The 20,509-nt window shown below is 43.8% G+C and overlaps 1 protein-coding gene across 3 annotated transcripts in view; it reads left to right on the top strand.

Annotated features, from left to right (window-relative positions):
- The window catches only part of samd11 (sterile alpha motif domain containing 11), a 66,899-nt gene extending 46,390 nt beyond the window's left edge, over positions 1 to 20,509 (top strand). For 2 of the 3 annotated variants that reach the window (XM_032572593.1, XM_032572611.1), the window contains exons 7-13: positions 5,054 to 5,207; positions 12,047 to 12,162; positions 13,366 to 13,444; positions 13,572 to 14,362; positions 16,651 to 16,784; positions 18,071 to 18,181; positions 18,418 to 20,509. In XM_032572593.1, coding sequence (XP_032428484.1) covers positions 5,054 to 5,207; positions 12,047 to 12,162; positions 13,366 to 13,444; positions 13,572 to 14,362; positions 16,651 to 16,784; positions 18,071 to 18,181; positions 18,418 to 18,690 — 1,658 coding nt within the window. In that variant the 3' untranslated portion in view covers positions 18,691 to 20,509. The remainder of the gene's footprint in view (positions 1 to 5,053; positions 5,208 to 12,046; positions 12,163 to 13,365; positions 13,445 to 13,571; positions 14,363 to 16,650; positions 16,785 to 18,070; positions 18,182 to 18,417) is intronic. The other variant, XM_032572602.1, reaches the window with a different exon arrangement.

Raw genomic sequence — 20,509 nt, 5'->3', positions numbered from 1 at the left:
TCATGTGTTTGAAGTGTAGGGCACAGAAAATGAAAGTGTGTGTGCGCGCGAAAGAGGCGGGGGTGAAGAGGATCTCTGTGTGTGCATGTGTCTGGTTGTGTATGTGTGTAGGTGCAAGGTGTTGTTTGAGAAGCTCTCTTTGGACCTGATGGGCAAAAGAAGAGAAGGAGGGAGGATTGGGGGGGTAGCCGGGTTGTAGAAATGGCCAGGAGGGCTTTCCCTCCCTCTTCACATGATGAAAGGAGGTTAAGGGAGAGGGAAAGTAAAATGAGAGGTGGGGGTAGAGATCCAGATGAAAGTGAGAGGAGGGGTTGGATGTTTTGTCTCCTGCTGTTCGGCCCGACTCAAAACGCGAAGCATCTTTAGCATTGTCCAAAAAATGTAGAGAAAACTCAAGCAGGCGATTGGTCAAAGGACAAAGACGTGCGGCGTTGCGGATTCACCACGTCTTTACAGCAGCCCGGGCTTAGACGACTGGCAGAATGCCCTCCTATGGAAAAGATACTTGAATTTTCTGGTGCATGCAGAGTTTTAGCGGATGGATTTTGGCTTTTGTCGACCTGCCAATCCACAAAATTCATCACCGATCCAGCCAAGCTGCATCGGTGAGGCATTAGTCTTTATTCTCGCGCTGAGGAAAACCCGGCTTAACTACGGGGATTTACAACTTCAGGGATGATTATGGCGAGAAAAATGGGATGGTACAAAAACTGGGACTGCTTTCTGAAGTAACTTAATGGAACGAAAGGGGCCAGTTAGTGTTTGTGTGTTGTCAATTAGGACTTTAATTTGTAATGAGAGGGACACTCGTGTGATCCAGCAGCTGCAATACGAGACCAGAGTTTTAGTAGGAAAATGAAGCATCTGAGTACCTTCTCTGTGGACACAAACACAGACAGACTCGCAGAAGGGCAGCGCCTTGGGTGACCCTGCTACTCTCTGCTCACATAAAAGAGAAATAAAGGGAGAGAGGGAGGGAAAAAATATGGACCTGTTGCTTTGGTGAGGTTTTACAAGGATACACAGGATAAATATAGATGTTAATAACAGCAGAATCCAAAGAAATAAAGACAGTTACCACTTCACAGTTAACAGTTTTTACGTGTTTTAATTGTGTTGCTTAGTATTTTAGTGTTTTTGCCTCGTTTCTAGTGCAAATATTGTGGTATGCTTGAAATAAGGAAAAACCTAACTTTTCTACAAGATGTAAGAGTTTGTTTTAAGTCAATAATAAATGGATCTTGGTTAAAAGTGCTATTCCCTTCGGCAGATTTTTTCACTGGTACCATGGAAAAAAAGTTTTGTTTTCCATATTTTTATATTTGTTTTGAGAAGATAATCTTTTGCAGTGTAGATGTAAGTGATCACTTCTACCACCTTTTCCTGTTGAATTCAAATCATGCCTTTTGCATTAGCAGTGGCGGATCTTGCATAATAGGTTCCCTGAATAATTGCCGTCCATGTTTCTGCCTCCACACACCAAACACACTCCCACCCTGCCAACAAAGTCCAATCCAATGCTGTTCACTGTGTAACTTATTAGAAACATAAGAACATAACCAAAAATATTGATCTCACTATAACTGATTAGGCATTATAATGAGTTATAAGTGGGGATTGATAAGTGGTATGTGTTGCTTTTCAAAGTTGGAACTGAAGTTTCATGAATCTCAAACTGTGTTTTTTAAATATTGTGTGCTCACTGATGAAGAGTTGTCTAGTTGATGTCTGACCAGTTTAGACATGCAAAATATTGAAATAGAGGTAAACAAGTGCAAAGTTCTTAAAGAAACATTTAAATACTGATTTAATTTAGCACCAGAAAATAGCTATTAATAAGATTCACATTCTCTCTGATTAGACTTTAAATTAGGACTTACAAATAAGGAATAGTAATTACAGTAGACTGCCGATATTTGCACATACAAAGTCTGTGAACACATGCGAGCCCGTCTAATAACACTTATAGTAGCCTAACTTAATTGTTCAAGCACATACTATACATTAATATGTATTAATAAGCACGGTGCAGTAGTGTGGTCTTAGCTCTACCGCAGTTATATTCTTCCTTTTCCCGTTTTTGGGGTCCAAAAAAATCACTTCTAAGGAGAATGAATGACACTCCTGGATTGGCTGCTTTGCAAGTGTCAGCCATTAGCATGTCAAGTAGCATTGCGGCGAAGCATTTCAGCTTCCCAAGCTGTTTTTTCCTTTTTAATATTTTAGATATACCTTCTGAAAATAATCTGTGAATAATTTGGAGTCACGTTCCACAAAATAATCTGCAAGTTGGTGAATCTGTGAATAGGCGGCGGTCCACTGTAATGGTGTAATTATTTCTTTGTTTTACTTTGTACACATTTTCCAGACTTTGAACCAGAACAAGCCAGCATATTGTACTGGCTGTGCCTAAAGTGAGAGAAGTGGATGAGCAGAAAAGCTAAATAACTTTCATTCCTTTGAAGACCATCTACAGCAATAGAAAGCAAGTCTGAGATGCAGCATCTGAGTTGATGCATCATCCTGATTAGCTGCTGTAAAAAAAAAAAAGAACAGTTCTCAGCAGATGGCTCCATGTTGCTGCTAAAATACCAATTAGGTCTGGCAAACAGCTAGGCTTGGTATTTTACATAGCGTATGAAAGGAGTCTAAAGATCCAAACCAAATTAAAATTAGCACAGGGCTTTCTTTTTTACATAGAGAAACAATGTATAGCACACAACCATATAGAAGTGGGGTTATCAAAACCAGGCCTTGAGGGCCGGTGTACTGCAACTTTTAGAGGAGGCAATTCAGCCATTTGACTCACTCAGGTGTGTTGAATTACAGATAAAACTTGGCCAACACTGGCCTTCTAGGTCTGGATTTGAGGACTCTTTGGACTCTATTTCATCAAAACTTACATTAATTGCACATGTTACCAATTCACATTTAAATCTGGGACGCTTCAATTATTTTTATGTACTACTGAATTTAAAAGAAAATAACACAGAAATCTGTTTTTGTTAAATACTGTATTTGCTAAAACGCATATTTTCAGTTTTACTCATATTTTCCTTTCATCCGTGAGTTTGGGGTTTCGAGCAGCAGCATCCAACACCTAAAGTTAGGTGACGGGATATGGTCGGGATGCCTTGGGGTCTGCAGCATTGATTCCTTTTAAAATCAGTTGCTTGGGAGGATGTTGTAAAGGTCCCATAATAAAAATTGCTAAAGCATCCCTTGAACAGAGCCAGCCATGCAAAGTAATTGGTGAGACGGGATTGTGACCACAGAGAACTCAGAGGTCACCTGTTCCTCCCTGTCACAAGCGCACAACAGCCCGACTGTGTGTTTTTGTGTGTGCGCTCTGGGGCTTCACTTCCCTCTCATCCTTCTCTTATCTTTCACAACCCACCTCTACCCCACCACTTCCCCACAGACACACACATGCACATACACACACCCACACACTCTTGTCTGCCGCCAGCCGAGTCCCCTGTGGCCCGGCGCAGCAAACAGATCGATACACCGGAGCTAGGCCGCATTAATATCTGTCGCTTCACCCCCCTCCCACCACCGCCCCGGCGCCCACTCAGCTGCTTCAGTACACACACGCACACACAAAACACACAGTCGGGCACGCACTAGCAGGCACCTAAATCACGCAGACACACAAAAACACACATCACACCCGTACCGGCGGCGGAAATGGCCCCTAGCTCCCGAGGGATCCGTCTAATTAAAAAAGGGTGGTGGAGGGTCGGAGGGGTGTGCGTGCGTGGGTGTGTATGTGTGTGTGTTGGGGGGGGGGGGGTGGATAGATTGAGGCAGGGAGTGAGAGGGAGGAGAGAAAGAGCCGGATGGATTTTTCTCTCATTAGAAGCCATGTCTCCTGGTGTGGCCTGGCCTGGCTGATAATGATGAGTCCTCTTCTCCTGCGAGGGAGAGAGGGAGAGAGAGAGAGCGAGGCCGAGGGAGCGAAGAGGTGGAATGAGGCGAGCGTTTGAGGGCAGGAGGTGGAGGTGGAGGGATGGAGGAAGGGGGGCATGATGATGGCGGCGGCGCCGGCAGGGGTGGGGAGGAATAAAAACATTGTGTGCTTTTTTTTTGTGTTATTTGTTCAAAACAGAATCTGGTCTCCGGTTTTCATAGTGTTGATCTGCTGATGCCAATTTTGAACATATTCATATTTCACTTTAAGGACTATAATATGAGAAGATATAAAGCAGCATGTTAAATATTTTTAGAATCTTACTATTTTGAGGTTCATCAGTTATTTACCATAGGATCAGAAGCGAAGTCACACTGTGTGTGTTTGTAGGAAAGCAGTGGCTGTTAAATAGCATTTAGATCCATGTTTTGCTATTTTAAAACAGAGATGAAATGATTAGCGTCTTTTATTAGCGCCTAGCAGGGTTACTGCCGTTAGCATTACTAAAACAGTCATTTCTGTGTGTTACCTGCTAGCGTCTCCACCATGTTTCATCGCTAATACTGATGACTCAAAAGCATGAAACAGAGAAACTTTGCTGAACTCCATTTAGCCTTCCTGTTACCTTGATGAAAGTCTTGCTCTCTCTCAATCTCTTGTAATGAATCCAAGACATGTCTTAGCATGTTGTAGAAACCTTTACTTTAATGTAACACACTAATAGTTTAAAAAAAGAACATTACTTGTGGTTTATTTTTTTAATTGGCTAGCTTTGAGTTGTCTTTACTCAGTAAGAACTTTCACACCAAAAGCTGTTGTATGGTGTGTTTACTGACTGGAAAAAAATATGGTATTTTTGAACCCAGTCTCCAGTAAGGGATAATCAGTTAAGTCACCAGATGATTTTCTTTTTTCTCATCTATTCTTAGTATCATTTAAAAATATTTATGTTGAATTAGTAGTTTTTACAGGTAAAAAAACTTTCATTCATTGCCCTTTAGTCTCCCAGTAAACCAATATTCAGGCACAGCCAGTTAGTAGATGAGGAATTGGTCAGGTTTTAGCAGCCTAAAACTATAAATCCATCCCGATCGTTATCATGTCGACTCACTGATTTCTGTGCTTCTCCTGTTTCTGCAGACATTCTGCGGGCTCGTCAGGAGGCGCTGGCTGCGGCAGTCAGGAATCCGGCAGCCTTAGAGGCCCACCTGCCCTCAGCGGGCAGCTCTTCATCATCCAGCCAGAGACGTAAGCAGGGCCTGCCGCAGCACCGCGACGCACATTACACCGACAGGTAAAAAACCCGCTACGTCACAAACAGCTGCAGCCCTTCCCTGCTTATAATACAAGAAATTGTAAAAGATTAAACAAACAAATAAATAAATAAGCACCGCCTCATCCTCAGGTGGACAGTGCGGAAGAGCTGAAAGGGTTAAACACCTGTCAGTTTTCATCAACGTACTATTTGCAGTTTTTTCTTTTTATTCTGTCTTGCTTTTCGAGAAAGATTTAATCTTATGTTGGGCTTTTTCATTGCACACACACATATGTATATATATATATATATATATATATATATATATATATATATATATATATATATATATATATATATATATATATATATATATATATATTCAGTAACATCTCAGCTATACCGCTGTGAAGTTGCACGCCTGCTCTTCCTCCCTCTTCCTCTCCCTCCCCCCCAGCGTTGGCCCCTACGCCTCCCAAACAAAGCCAGGGGCAGCGGGAGTGGGCGGGTAATTGCTTGTCGATTATTTATGTGGCGCGGGAGAGGCGGGGGATCGATAATGGGCCGGCGGTGCGGCAGCAGGGGGTGTGTGTATCTTTGTGTGTGCTTGCGTGTGTGTGTGAGAGAGCGAGGCAGAGAGAAAGATTGGTGAGGGGTAGGAGGGGGAAATGAGCAGGAAGCAGATCGGCCAGGCGCTGTGTGGTGCAGCTCTGGGAGACGGTGGGGGTGTATATATTTTTGTGTGCTAGAGTGAGGAGGGGGTAGCTTAGTGCTTGCGCATGTTTGTTTGTTCCATTTTTTGAGCCGGCGGTCTGATGCGTGCTCATCTATGCGTACTAAATCTGGGTTTGTTTGTGTGAATATGTCTACTAATTTGCGTGTGTGTGTGTGCGTGTGTGTGAGTGTGAGAGGCCAGTGGTGCAGTGTGAACGTAGTCGGTGAGCCGCGCCTGTTCTCTGACAGAACACTGAGTAATTAGCCACACAGGACTGGGGAGAGTTACCCAGGCCTCACCGTCCGTCCATCCATTACTGTCCAAACCCATCCTCACATCTCGCTGTGAGCTCTCTTTAACCCCATCCCTCTTAATACGTGCTTTGCAGTAAATTAAAAAAAGATTGATGAATGAGGAACATGCTGATGATCACTTCAGCTGGGTGTTCGGCATGTATGTAATCATCTGCTTACTGGCCGTGTGATGGCAGGACAAGGCGAGGCTAAACTGTCTTGACCCTTGACATTAGTTAGCCTCTTGGTTTATGCTTCAGCTTCTATTTGCTTGTGTTGGTATAGAAGTTATTCTTATAAAATCAAACTCTAGGTGTTGTAAAATCAGGTTGTGAAAACGTTTTAAATGAAGAAAAAACAAGCTTCCACGCAAACATACCCCTGATGACGTCACAAAAGGCAATTGAATATTTGAATTTTTGGGGGTGTTTTTCCATTTTATTTGCACTTTTTAAATCAAATTTGTCCTTCAAAGGTGTTCTATTTTATACAGGTACAACAAATATTTGTGCCGCGCTGGTGCTCGATTGTTGTGCCTTTTGTGATGTCATTGGTTTAATCGCACAAAAACCGAATTAGCAGGGGTTTTTTTTTTGATTTTGTAAAATCCCACAGTAGGAATCCGTTCTTTGCTACCAAGTTGTACTTTTATTGTACGTTTGCATTTATAAGTGAAAAGAAAAAAAATCACCACAGGTTAGTTCCTTTGCAGAAAGTAACTAATCTGATGGGAAATCTCAGATCTACTCCTCTTTGTTTTCTTATGTGCAGAAAACTTTCAGCTGCTAAACTTTCCTATTCGACTCTTACTAAAGGAAAGTGACTTCCACAGAACATTCTGTGCCAAGTATGTCAATTTATTCGCGTCCCACTTTGACAACCCAAGGGTTTAAAAGTAACTTTCTCTAATCAGTTCATAGTCTGTTGTAATATGACTCCACTAAAATTATTTAAGAGAAGAAGGTTACTCATTGCTGTTGTTGTGTTCCAAATGTCGAACGGAATCAACATAGAGAGAAACATTACAACGTCTTCAAAAAATAACATATAACAGAATTATATGTGAGATTAAGTGTTTGTGTTAGTGTTTACCCCTATAATAAACTGTCTTTTATTCTAAAGTACAGTATTATGTTTTACTTTATAAAGTAAAGAATAATAAACTACTAATAAACAGTAGTACAGTTTATTATAGTGTTTAATTCATGAAAATACTGCTAAGAATACAACCGATACAAATGGTTTAGGGTGGATCCTTCATTGAGCATCACTTTTTTTTTGCTGCAACAAGCCACCAGTTGATGTTTGCATTAGTCAAGTCAAGTTGAAGTAACAACCAAATGACTGAATTGGACCAATTCATTCCCATTGGGCCTGTTTTAGATTTGTTATGGACAATATAATCCTTCGTTTTGCGAACGCTTAGAGATTAGCATTGAAAATTACTTACTACAGGTGCATATAGTAATGGCATACATATTGCACGGCCAAAGGAAGTTCTCTATTATGCCGTTTTATTCTGGTGCTTGGAGGTGCTGCTTTTGAAAAATGTAAAGATTTTTTTTTTTTCCTATAGAAGAGTATTGAAATTCAGCAACAATATATGAAGATATTTTAATCTCTATTAAACGAGGGATAAATCTCCCTGAATACGCTAAGCAGGCTCCTCCGGTGGGTAAATACTCCAAATTACTTTGAGTCGGTGAAAAGTTTTGGACCGTGGCTTTTTCCTCCCCTTGAAGAGAATCCAAACGACACAGCATAACATTTTCTCTGAGCTGTAGTGCGCATTCACTGTTGCCATTGTAATGATAGTTTAGGGAAGCCCCCTCATATTTTTACATGACAATGCCCCTCTGTGGGGTCTATAAAGAAATGTTCTGAAGACCAGTTCCAAAATGTAGAGAAAAGCGTCTTCAGCCTGATTAATATTAGTGCCAGTATATTGGATGCATTGGGCAGCAGAACACTGGTGTAAAATCGGCACCAGTCATCCTTAAGAACCGGTGGAAAACGTGAGGGTTGCACGAGTTAAACGTGAAGAGAAACTTGTGAATGAATCTAATTGCTCAGTTAAAGTAAAACAAAAAACGGCAGCAAGATGAAAGCGAGCGAGCCAGAGATGGAAGCTTCCTCCTTTCTAACTCTCTCCGCAGCTCACCTTTCCATCGACCCCTCATCATTGATTATCTGGGGCCCATTAGGGCCCATTGTTAAAAACAAATCATTAGGGCTGCTCGATAGGCTTAGAGCCTGGCGCTCCATTTGTCTGGCCTTAAATGGCACTAGGCTCACCAAACATGTGCAAAGCAAATAGGGGAGGGATGGAGGGAAGCAAAGAGAGTAGAAAACACGGGAGCTAAGAACGGAGGTGAAGCAAAAGGAGACGGCGAGGTGACGGAGAGAGATGAACTAAAATAGAGAGTAAGGAAATCGAGAGAGTGCGAGATAAGGGGAGGAAGAGGGGCGGAGGGAGGGTGCAGGGAGAGACGGAGATAGAGGGAGGGAGAGAGAGCAAGCGTGGAGGGAGCCTCATCCATTTTAATGAGCTTCCTGTGTAAATGTGTTCCTGCGGAGAGGGAGCCGAAGGCGGCCGCGCGGCGCTCCTAATCCCCCCACGCTTCAGTCATTAAGGGCAGCCCTTCACACACACACACACACACACACCACACCCACACCTACACACACAGGGCCTGCGCTGTTGCAGGACGAGACCGCTGTCGCCGTTCTGACAGGTCGCCACACACCAGTGAATCCCCCATGAGCCTGCGGCCCCTCTGCAGGGAGAGGTCCCGCGCGATGATGAGTCCACCTTCCAGTTTGCATCTGTGCTTCTTTTTAGCCTTTTTGCAAAGAGTGGGGGTTGGGGAGGGGAAGGAAAAAAAAAGGTGAATGTTTTTTCTTCATCTTTTTATAGCATGTCAGTGGTTTGCCAACAAAATGCACAGAGAGTGCTAAAAGAAAACCACAGACTCAGAGAAATAAGTGCACACAAACATGTGTGCATCATGCATCCAATACACACACATTCGTCTAATGTCTGCCACTCCTTCCTCAAAATTGCCTCCTATAAAAGGAGGAAGAGAGGGAGAGACGGAGGAGAGGAGGGGAGTGTCGGGCGCACTCGTTCTCTCTGCTCCCTCTTTTTCCTCCCCGTGATTAGGCCTAATTATGGTGGCGCAGACGCCTGGCAGCCCCAGTCATGCAGCTTTAATTGACCGTTATTCATCTGCGGGCTAACGCTAGGCAAGGCGGCGCAAGGAGAGGAAAGAGAGAGGGAATATCAGAAAGAAAAGGAAGGAGGGAGCAAAGAGGTGGAGGGGGGGTTGTGATGAGAGTCTGGCATGCGGGAGCCACGGTGGGGGTGGATGGGAGTTTTGCGGACGCCGTGGCGTAGTCTGGTGGAAGTGCGCGTCGTGGGGCTAATTGCTGGCCCTGAGGGATTAGGCCAGGTGATTACACACTGGGCGGTGTAATTACATAAGCGGCGGCTAACGGGGTCCTGGCTAGCAGCTCTGGGGTCACGCGCCACAGCCCTCACCCAAGATTAATTGGAGCTGCCACTGGAGTGCGAGGCACCGCCGGAGAGAACGGTTATACGATTAGTATTAACATTTCGGCGGCAATCGATGAATACACACACACACACACACACACACACGGCTAACCTTCTCCCCCCTCAATCTCATCTGCCGTCTCCTGTTCAGCATGTGTCCTTGCCATTTAGAGCGGATGGAGACTGGCGGGCGCTGGCTAATTTGAACACGGTCTCAAAACAATATCTGCGGTTTCATGCGTCCCAGCGTTTGGTTTTGACTTTGTAGTTCGGCTCAGCTCGTTTCCCGTGTATGCTTTTGTCGAACCGGCATTCACACACAGCCGAGCGTTGATTGTTGAGGTGGTGGCGGAAAGAGATTATACCGAGCTAGAAATTGAGCCCCAAGGAAGGTCGTGGAGACGGCTTCGCTATTCACCCTAAGGTCAAAGCTTCATCCACTTGACAGCTGCCTTGAGTGATGCGGTTCACTCCTGCCACAGCTTCCTATGGTAGCTTGAATAAAAAGTCATGCTTCTTAACATAACACCAAACGTAAATGTGTATAGTGTTTGGATTTTATGTAATGGACAAAAAGTAGTGTTTAATTGCAAAATTAAAGGTAAATGTTGTACAAATAAACATCTGTTTTGCATGTTATGTTTAGCACCTGAGTCAGAACCTTTCTCTGCAGTTACAGCTCCTTTTCTTTTTAGGGTATTTGCACACCCACTACCCAATTCTGGCCCATTCTTTTTTGCAAAGTAACCTCAAGCTCAGTCGGATGCAGTTGAGTTTATTTTAAGGAATTAGGGTAGAGAAGGCTAGGTATGAAGTCACACACCTTTGAGATTTTGTTTTGTAAAAGACAGTGTTAAAGAACTGGTACTATGCATTTTCTAGGCACTTAGTGCTATTTTGTAGTGCAATCAAGAAACTATGTTACTTTTAGTTGTTTTAAAAATGTTGTATATATCAAACACGACATAAAACAAATTTGACTTCCCAATTTAACATCTTGAAATTGGCCCCTGTCTCTTTAAGAAGCTTGACATCACAACAGTGTTCGCTCTGTTTACAGCCTTTCTTAGGAGCTTTGGATTGAGACGTAGTTTCTATAACAAGCTCAGCAGATGCGAAGTTCCACCAGGTGTTTGTTAACTGCTGCTGCCGCTAGTCTGGAGGAGCTGAGTGAGGAAGCTCAGCTGGAGATTGCAGCTCTGAGGAGGAGCTTTGTGGAAATAGGAGGTGCTCTGTGATTAGCAAAGGTTTATGCACTTCTAATGGTTGCTACGAGAGATTAAAGGATTTCTCAAACATGCAGGAAATAATCAAAGCAACACTCCAGGTATATTTTTAATGAGGAAACAAAATGATAACATGATGTAAAGCTCCAAAAGTCGATTTTACATAGCACTTTACGATGCCACTCTGCTCTGTGAAGGTCTTTCACGTAAAATACAAATTAAAATATATTAAGGTTTCTGGTTGTAACGAGCCAAAATGTGCAAAAGTTCAAGGGGTGTGGTTACATTGGCAAACATTGTCTGTGCTTCTTTAGCTGAGACGAAAGAAGTGAAAAAGGAAGGAAGAAAAAGTGAAATAAGCAGAATAAACAGACAGAATGAAGGGCTCCAGCAGGAAGACACTTAAAGGTGAAAGAATGGGGGATGGAAAAAAAAATCTGTGAACAAGACTACACAGAAGTGTAGAGATGGGAGTAAAGACCAGAAAAAAAAGATGGTTAAGACAGAAAGAGAGGGAGAAAGGTGAGAGGCACCTTTCCCCCTTGAGGAGAACAAAAGACGACCTGCAATAATGGAGAGGCCTTTTCAGAACGAGAGGTTGCAGGATGCTCCATCTTTTCAATGCAGTGGAGAGAGCGGCGGGGAGGGAGGCTGAGTGAGGGCCATTTAAGAAAAGGGAAGAGGAGGGATGAGTGTTAATTAGAAGGTCCTTCAGCCCCGTGGCCCCGGTCAAGGCGCAGGGGCCGCCCCAGCTGTTGGAGCATGACACACTGGCATTGTGCATTCAGCCCTCATTATGTGTGTGTGTGTGCATGGAGAGGCTGCAGGGGGAAGGAAAGAGTTGCCGTCCAGGGCAGAGCAATGGCCTACGGCGAATGCTGCGGCGTGACAAGACTGATGAGGCGACACTGGGGCCTCTGATAAAAATACTCTGCATACATCGCTTTGGAGGCGAACGCACACTTTTCCCTTCTCTGAAGCTCAGAGCAGGGAGAACCCTTTTCTGTTTGGGAAGGTGTGCTTCGGCTAAACCCACAGAGCAAAATCTATTTGTAAACTAATGTCTTGGCTTTCGTTTGTGTCCACAGAGAGCTGTCCCATCCTCCGCCCCTCCTGTCCCCTCCAACTGCTCCTCACGTCACCTTAGGGCCTCACCTGCGGCCCCCCTTCCTGGGCATGCCCTCCGCCCTCTGCCAGACTCCTGGTGAGTGATGAACAACATACTCTATCTATATGACTTCAGCTGATTTAAATCAAATGTTTTTTTTTTACAATTTCCAAAATCACTTAAAACAGGGGCGTCTAAACTGTGGTCTGTGGGTTTGCAGTCCCTTGATGTTTTTGTGTGGTTGAGATTTTCTCTAGCAGACGAAAATTGACCTAAAATGATAAATATTAGGTATGCGTCTTTTTAATTAACAAAGCATTTTTATTTTAATTTCCTAGTAAATGGTGAAAATCGAAAGCAGACTTGTGCAATTTGGTAAAATCAGGTGCTTTTGAAGAAAGAGTGACCCACGTACTGTTTTTGTTTTGCAGATAGACCAAAACAAATTTCTGGAAAGTAAATCGAAAAAAATCAAACTTCAAGAGGTTGCTTGCCTTTTGCTTAAGGAGGATGTTTTATATAGAATTCGCTTTTTGCACTTTATTCTTCCATTTCTGCTTCTGAAAACAGTCCATGTACTTAAAAAATACCCATTTGTTTTCTGGCAATAAGTTAATGTTTTTTGGTATCTGGAAAACACACCGTTTCTTAAAGCTCACAATTATTAAGTTACCACTGGCGGGCAATGCAGTTACCTAGCAAAATCGACTAATCCCAGCCCGTCACCCAGCAACCCAAGCAAAACCTGAGCAAGACGAGTATTTTGTTGCTGATTTATCATTCACAAACAGCTGCTGCATGTTTCATGGGTGCTGTTGGAGGCTCCACTCTTCTGCTTCTGGGTTTGACTCAGGGGTCAACAGTTTCACGCAAAGTGCGAGTGTAAACATTGAGTTGGGGGGCGTGGCCAGCTGCAGCTTTTGAGGATTTAAAGCAACAAGAGCTCCCGCAAAAAGCTCTTGTTTTTGTGCAAAAAATATAGCGGACATGTTTTGTGTCTGCCCTCAATGAGCTATCATAACATGTTCAAGGAAGCATAATACGTCACCTTCAAAGAGGAAAGGCAAAATTGAGGTTTCAGATCTACAGTGATGTACAACATGTTTTTTAATGACACAAAAAAAATCAAAAAGTTAAAATATTTAATGATGAGAACATTGATGTTTTTCATTTCACCTATTAGTGGTCATAATGTTATGCCTGATCTGTGTAAAAATAAGTGCAGATAATCCCATGCCCTTTCAGCACAGAGCTGTGAAATGATGTAAATTTGTGTCTGACGTTGTGCGTCTCTTCCAGGTTATGGGTTCCTGCAGCCGGCCCAAGCTGAGATCCTGGCTCGACAACAGGAGCTTTTAAGGAAGCAGAATCTGGCTAGGTTCGTTGCATTTTGTAAGATATATGTCGAATGTTTAACTGCAGCTGGATTTATTACATAAAAACAAGAGGTGTGAGAGAAAAAAAAAGTTCTGTTTGTTAAAGTCTCTGTGTGTTTTTCTTGTCAGACTTGAGATGTCGGCAGAGCTGCTGAGACACAAGGAGTTAGAGAGCCTCCACCAGCACCAGCAGCAGCAGCAGCAGCGACTGCTCGGGTCAGACCCTCTGGGAGCCCTTCCTCCCGGCCTGCCCCCCGACCACCCGGCCCTGCGCAGTCTCCACGACATCCCTGAGGGACACCCCCTACGCGAGGAGCTGCTCCGCCGTTCCAATGCGATGCTGGTGCTTCGCCACGGGGCCGCCACTCCCCTCCTCACTCTCAACCAGCAGCAGCAGCAACCGGGAGCGTCGTCCACGCCCAAGGACACCCAGGCGCAGAGCTCCATTGTCGGGCCGGGTGCCGAATCCAGAAAGGTCAATCGCAGGGAAGCTCAGAAGGAGCTCCGCGCCGGGGATCACAGAGGAGGAAGAGACAACGGGGGAAGGGAAGGAGACATGGAGGTGCACGACGAGGAGATGAAAGACTCAGACAGCGAGACGGAGATGAGTGAAGAGAGGCGAGAGGGGCTGGTTTCCAAGCCCGGCAGTAAACCCAGGGACAGAGATAGGAGCAGGGGCAAGGAGGCTGGCAGCAAGGCGGGGTGTGAGAGCGCCAAGGAGACCGGAGGGCGCTCAGGGAGGCTGAGCGCCTCCAGCTCAGCAGATACCGAGTCACCTAGTCGCAACCTTTTCACTCCTGGACTTGGCAAGGCCGATCTCAAATATCACCTGCCACCGGGTTTCATACCGCCATTGCCTGCTCTTCACGCCCAGTCGCTGCCCTTTGGATTTCCCTACGCCAGCCCTTACTTTCCTGCGGGTGAGAGTCTCCAACAAACACACACACCCACACACACTCGGAGCTTAGAGGTGACATGTGAAACCCATTAGCATCACTCTATGTGTGGATGTCTCCAGTGTGGCGACCTCTACTTGTTAGGGGCCCTGCCTTTGACCCCAGAGTGACCCATGCACACACCCCCAGCAGCACAGCCACGAGAGCAAAGCAGGGGGAGGAGGAGCAGTTTGTTGTCTGTACACACACACGGGCCGGACCGCTTCTGGACCAACAGCAGCCGTTACACCATTTATTAGACCGTAACCTGAGAATAAGAAATTCAGGATGAGCAGCTGAAGTAAGGCCTAGACTGACGTGAGACTCACTGTATTTCAGCCTTTTGTTAAAATATACCATACCCAGAATATTTTACAAACGTATTTTTAAAAAAAGGTTTAACATGATCTCATTGCTTTAATTAAAAAAAACAAAAAGTGCTGCAAAAACTGTTTTATTTCACATTTTATCACCACAGCTGCGAAGGTGATTAAAGCTCCTGCTTTTAAACAAACCTGGAAATCCACATTTCCAGGTTTGTTAGCACTGCAGTTCATAACTTTTATAAGATGGATACATATTTTTTTTCTTTTTACATATTTGTTAAAACTGGCACTATGTTGTGATAGCACAGTGAGAGACAGATGATCTTAAAAAATTTTAGCTCCTCTGCCTCTTCCTTGTGGTCCAATCAGAGCCAGGAGGAAGGGCTTTGCACTGTCAATCATGTCCGTGTATGCAGTGCTCACACCCTCCATCTTGCTCTTTGCTAGGCTACAGTTAGTTCCCCACAGAGGAGCCAAATGGTCAAAGATGATGGCAGATGAACAGTTTTCCTGTAACATTAGGTTGCTCCTTTTTGTGCACAGGAAACCAGCAGTCTTGAGCAGCACGTACACAAACATGATTGACAGGCGTAAGACCTTCCTCCTGGCTTTGATTGGTTGCTTCTGACAGAGCGGTGCATTTCCGTAGGTGGCTGTAGGGCCACAGGGAAAAAGCAGAGGAGCTCAAATTTTTTTAACAGATTATCTATATACTGGGATATAAATAATCTGAGATGACATAGTGACAGTTTTAAAAAATATATAAAATAAATAAATAAGTAAAGTTTCCTACTGCAGCTTTAAGGTTTAACCTGCTGATTTCAGTTGTTTCAGATTATTTTCTTTATTGTAGGGACTGCGACACATTAGAGAAAAAACATGTTCTACAGGTTCTTTGACAGAGTTGGTAGCTTGGAACCCAACAGAAAATGAAAGTAATATTTATGTCAGAAACAAGTTGTAGATGACTGCAAATGAACATTTTAATAAATGCGTCCATATTAGGTCCTAAATTATATTTAGTTAGGGCCTTACATATTGATTAGTCAGTGCTTTTTCCCTGGGATTTTTAAATTTATTTTATTAATGACTGGTCAGCATTCACTGATTAAGTTTGCTTTTGGCATTAGCTGGAAAAGGTAATAGCAATTTAGGAAGGGCTTTGGTGGCAACGACTTTTAGTATTTAGCCAACTTCAGCCTCTTGATTATTCGTTATGCGGGTTTAGATAGCATTGTTTTTATTTTATATATAAACATAAGCAAAAAAAAAATCTATTTAGAAGTTTCCTTCTTATTCTTACAAATTTCATAGAATTTGTGGTTCTGCAGAGTTCATTTTGCTCTTCATTGAGTAAACTGCACAAGCTAATATTAGCTGGTTACTTATTTAATACTGATGTTTGGTACTCCTTTAGTTTCCACGCTATGCCTGTCTGTATTTCCGTGAATTGAAATGTTTCCGAAGACAAAAGTGGGGGAAAAGTGCAGCAGCCTTTCTTCAGTCAGCTGGCCAGCAGTGCAAAGCAACATATGGCGTTTCTCCATGTAGCTGGCTACTTTAGCACTTTCTCTAACATTCAACTGTAGGAGCGGTTTTTAAAGGTTTGGTGCCTTAGCAACAGTAACCAGGATGTCGAACTGCTGTTTATGCTTCTGCTTTTCCCTCACTGCTCTGCTGATTGGCATTTCCCCACATTACTCAAACAAGACCATCACTAAAGACACTCAGACGCATCGATCCTTTCGATTCACACGTATCGATTGATCTGCTCCCTCCACATCGACCCCATCTGTTTATCTCATTATTAGGCTTTCTTCCTTAAACCCACCCGCCGCTTAAGAATGACCGCTTTTTTTTGACATATGATGAAGCTGTGTGGCCTCTGCATATATTGACATCATTTTCACACCGTTGATTTTTTTTTTTTCCCTCTCGTATCTCCAGGCTCTTTGGGGGGTCTTTTCATGGACGGGGAGGACTCAGCCACGTCAAACCCTGTGGAGGACGTCAGCAAGTGGAGCGTGGAGGATGTATGCGGCTTCATAAGCAGCCTGGCTGGATGTGCCGAATACGCACAGGTGAGAGCAGAGAGGAGGAGACGGAGGCCAGGGGCAGGCTAAAACCACAGCATAGTAGTAATAACAGCAGATACTCTGAAGTGTATTTTAAGATGAACGTCCTTATGTTGAGGTGGTGACAGTAAAACAGTTTTCAGGTTTACTGAGAATGTGTGCAGACGCATGAATGCTCAAGCTTTCTTTCAGCAAAATCTGTGTGTGAATGAGAGAGATTGGGTGTGCATGTGAATCAAATGTATGTGTAAGCATCACCAGTCCAGCATTTGGGAACAAACATTTTAAATCTTAATGTTTGTAGAACCTGGTAGCACTTTAAGATGTGCTCAGTGGTGGAAAGAGAAGATCAGATTTTTGAGTTTCAAACCATCATTGATTTTCCAGATCCAACTTTCCAGAAATTCCACAAAAGGAAAGTAAAACAATAAAAAAAAAAAAAAGAAGAAACAGAGGTACAATACAAAGGAGGAAGGAAAACTGAGTTCCTCCCAGATGGCCGAGCTCCTCACCCCGTCTCTAAGAGAGCCCAGACACCCTGTGGAGGAAACCCATTTCGGTTGCTTGTAGCCGCAATCTTGTTCTTTCAGTTGCTACCCAGAGGTTGTGATTATAGATGAGGGTAGGAACGTAAATCGAGAGCTTTGCCTTTTGACTCTGCTCTCTGTTCATCACAAAAACGGGTACAACGCCTGCATCGCTGCACCAATCCGCCTATCGATCGCCTGCTCCACTTTTTCCTTATTCCTTAACACCCAGAGACACTTAAAGCCCAACACTTGGGTTAGTTGTCCAACCCTGACCAGAAGAAGACACTAGTCGTTTCTGGCTTAAAACCATGGTCCCCGTTGTTGGAGGTGCTAATCCAACTCCAACTGGAAAGATGATTTCTCATACTTATCTACTAGAAAACAGTGAGATCAACTACCAGACTGGTAGATCTGAGCGATACCACATATTTTGGTATCAATCCAATACCTCATTTTGATTGTCTGACAAATATCAATAAACTAGTGGCTAGGAGGCAATGAAGGTTTTTGCTGATTTAAAAAAAAAGTTATCCAAGCTGCCAAATTTGGCACATCAGTTTTTACATAAGGAGGGATTTACCATCGAGAAATAACTCTCCATACATCAGTTCTCCCATTCTGCATCACCGGATCAGCCATTCTGTATAAACACTGATGGGCGTGCAAGGTTTCTGCAGTAGAGAGGGTGTTTTGTAGTGGGAGAGTGTGTGTGTGTGTGTGTGTTTGTCGGGGCTGTGGCTGAAGCGGCTGTGTCTCTGCCAGGTGTTTCGGGAGCACGCCATTGATGGGGAGACACTGCCGCTGCTCACTGAGGAGCACCTGCTCAACACTCTGGGACTAAAGCTGGGGCCTGCGCTCAAGATTCGCTCTCAGGTACACACGCACCACACACCTGCGAGTGTGTGTTTCGGTGTGTTGGCGTGGAGCTGAGTGTGTGCGTGTGAATGTGTCCTTAGGATAGCTGCTAGCATAGCGTAGCTGACCCCCCTTGAACTCGCCTGCCCCTCAAACTGCAGCCTCTCTTCTTCTCTCTCAAATAAAGTGAAAGTCAGCGGCATGAAGCTAATCGAGCTGTTCTGACACTCATGTTGGTCTGTTCAACTCCACAGGTGGCGCGTCGTGTCGGCAGGCTCTTCTATATGACAGGATTTCCTCTGGCGTTCCCGTTTCCACCTTCTGCTGTGCTGCGCCCCCCAGATCGGGACCCCCTACCCGTGGCGTCTGAACCCCCGCTGACCCTGTCAATGCCACATCGGCCCACCTCAACCAGCAGCAGCTCTTCTCCATACAGCGGCCCTACGGCCGGATGCTCGTCCCCCAAACAGGAAAACGGCACCGGCTCGGCAGTGGTGGGGCGGTACGAGGCTAAAACGCCCTCATAGGAGCAGACGCGCGGATGTGAGCAAACCAGACTCGCCGACGTTTCAGACATTTCAAATCGACGGTGAAACATTAGACTGGAATAAAAGACTAGTGGACAGAGTCTGCAGTGGCTTGGAGACGAGCAGAACCCAAAGAAACTGGGCTGGAAGGGAGAAATGCGAAGTGACAGAGGAGCGGAGGACGAGGGGGGAAAAGGGAGACAGCTGGTCGCAGACGGGCTGCCAAGAAAAAGAAGCAGAGCCCTGCCACAGGACGCGACATTCTTGCAAATCAGACAGACACTAGCGGAAACTCTTCTCTCCTTCCTGGGCAGGAGGAAGCTCTCCTCACTCACTCTGTGTTTCTCCTGAATCCAGGAATTAAGAGCAATGCGTCTCCCTTCTTCTTCCTTCCCTGAGGCCAAGCAGCAGCGTCACCCTGTGCTGAAAAAGCACCAGCTCCCTCTTATATCACTGCAACTATGCATTCCACTGTCCTGATACCAAAGATGACCGGACGTGTGGAACTCACCATGTGTCTGCTTCTTTTTGCATTAATGGCCCCACAGGGAATTGCTGAGGTTGGGCCTCGTACAGCGGACTCTGAGGTAGACCCGTCATTCACTGACGCTTATCCCAAGCGGAGAAGCCTCATGCAGCTGCATCTCAATAAATTCAAATATCATTGAAAAGTTTTATTTATTTCAACAATTTGATTCAGAAACTGAAAATCGTATGGATTCAGTAGATCAGTACTTAAATAGTTTGTTGGTTTAGATCAGCGATGTCAAACTAAGTTTTATTTGGGGCGACATCAAGTTCATGAATGTACGGAAAGAGCCAGTTGTGGCAAAATATATTGACAAAACGACATTAAAGTGTTAAAATATGAATAAATCGGTGTCTGGATTCGATGACTTAATACGGAATATCTTCTCGCATTCATATAATTTGGCGAAATACAGAGAAACATTCTTTGACTTCATGAAACAATGTTTAGGCACAACTGTTTCTGTGAAGGCTCTATTTGTGTCTTTAGGGTTTAGAAGGCCACATAAAAAATTATGATGGGCCAGATTTGGCCCCCGGGCCTCGAGTTTGTTCAATCCAGAAATGTAAGGCTGGTGTTATAGTTGTTACCTTTGCAGTGATTTCTACCACACTTTTTCCCACCACTCAATTTTCAATTGACATGCTTGGATACAAAACTCAGGACAACCAGTACATTTTTTTCTTATTAAAATTTTTTTTGCTGGCCTGAAAACTGAATTATGGATTTTCATTAGCTGTAAGCCAAGATAAAAGAACAACAAAAAAAAAACATTTTAAATACGTTTGTAATGAATCTATATGGAGTTCCTCTTGTTGAAATTATGGAAATAAAACTTTTTAATGATATTCTAGTTTATTTTGATGCACAATTTGAGGACAACTTATCAGAAATGGAGAAACCTCAGAGGGCGTCTACAGCGTCCCTTGTACACTTGTGTTGACTACTATTAAAGTAGGACAAACATGCAAAATTGTACAGAATTGCGCTTAAGATGAAAATATTCTGGTGGTACTTTTTGTTTAACGTAGTTGCACGAGTAAGAATTTCTTTACTGACAAATGTGACTTGCTGAACTTTGGTGGTACTTTTGTTCATTTTCTTAAAAAAAAGAAAGAAAAAGTATTAAAAAAAAGATGCTCAAATGCTAACCCAGCATATAAATATGAGGACAAAATATTTATAGCATTTTGATGTAGTAGATAAAAGCAGATTATGATATGTATTAAAAATCAGCCCTTAAGATGGATTCCAAAGATAACTTTTACTTTGTTTTCTCTTGGTTGCAGG

Source organism: Xiphophorus hellerii, chromosome 1 (genome assembly GCF_003331165.1).
Source record: "Xiphophorus hellerii strain 12219 chromosome 1, Xiphophorus_hellerii-4.1, whole genome shotgun sequence".
In the NCBI taxonomy this organism is placed as follows: Eukaryota; Metazoa; Chordata; class Actinopteri; order Cyprinodontiformes; family Poeciliidae; genus Xiphophorus; species Xiphophorus hellerii.
Note: the sequence above shows the minus strand (reverse complement) of the source record. Positions and strands in the feature narration are given on the sequence as shown.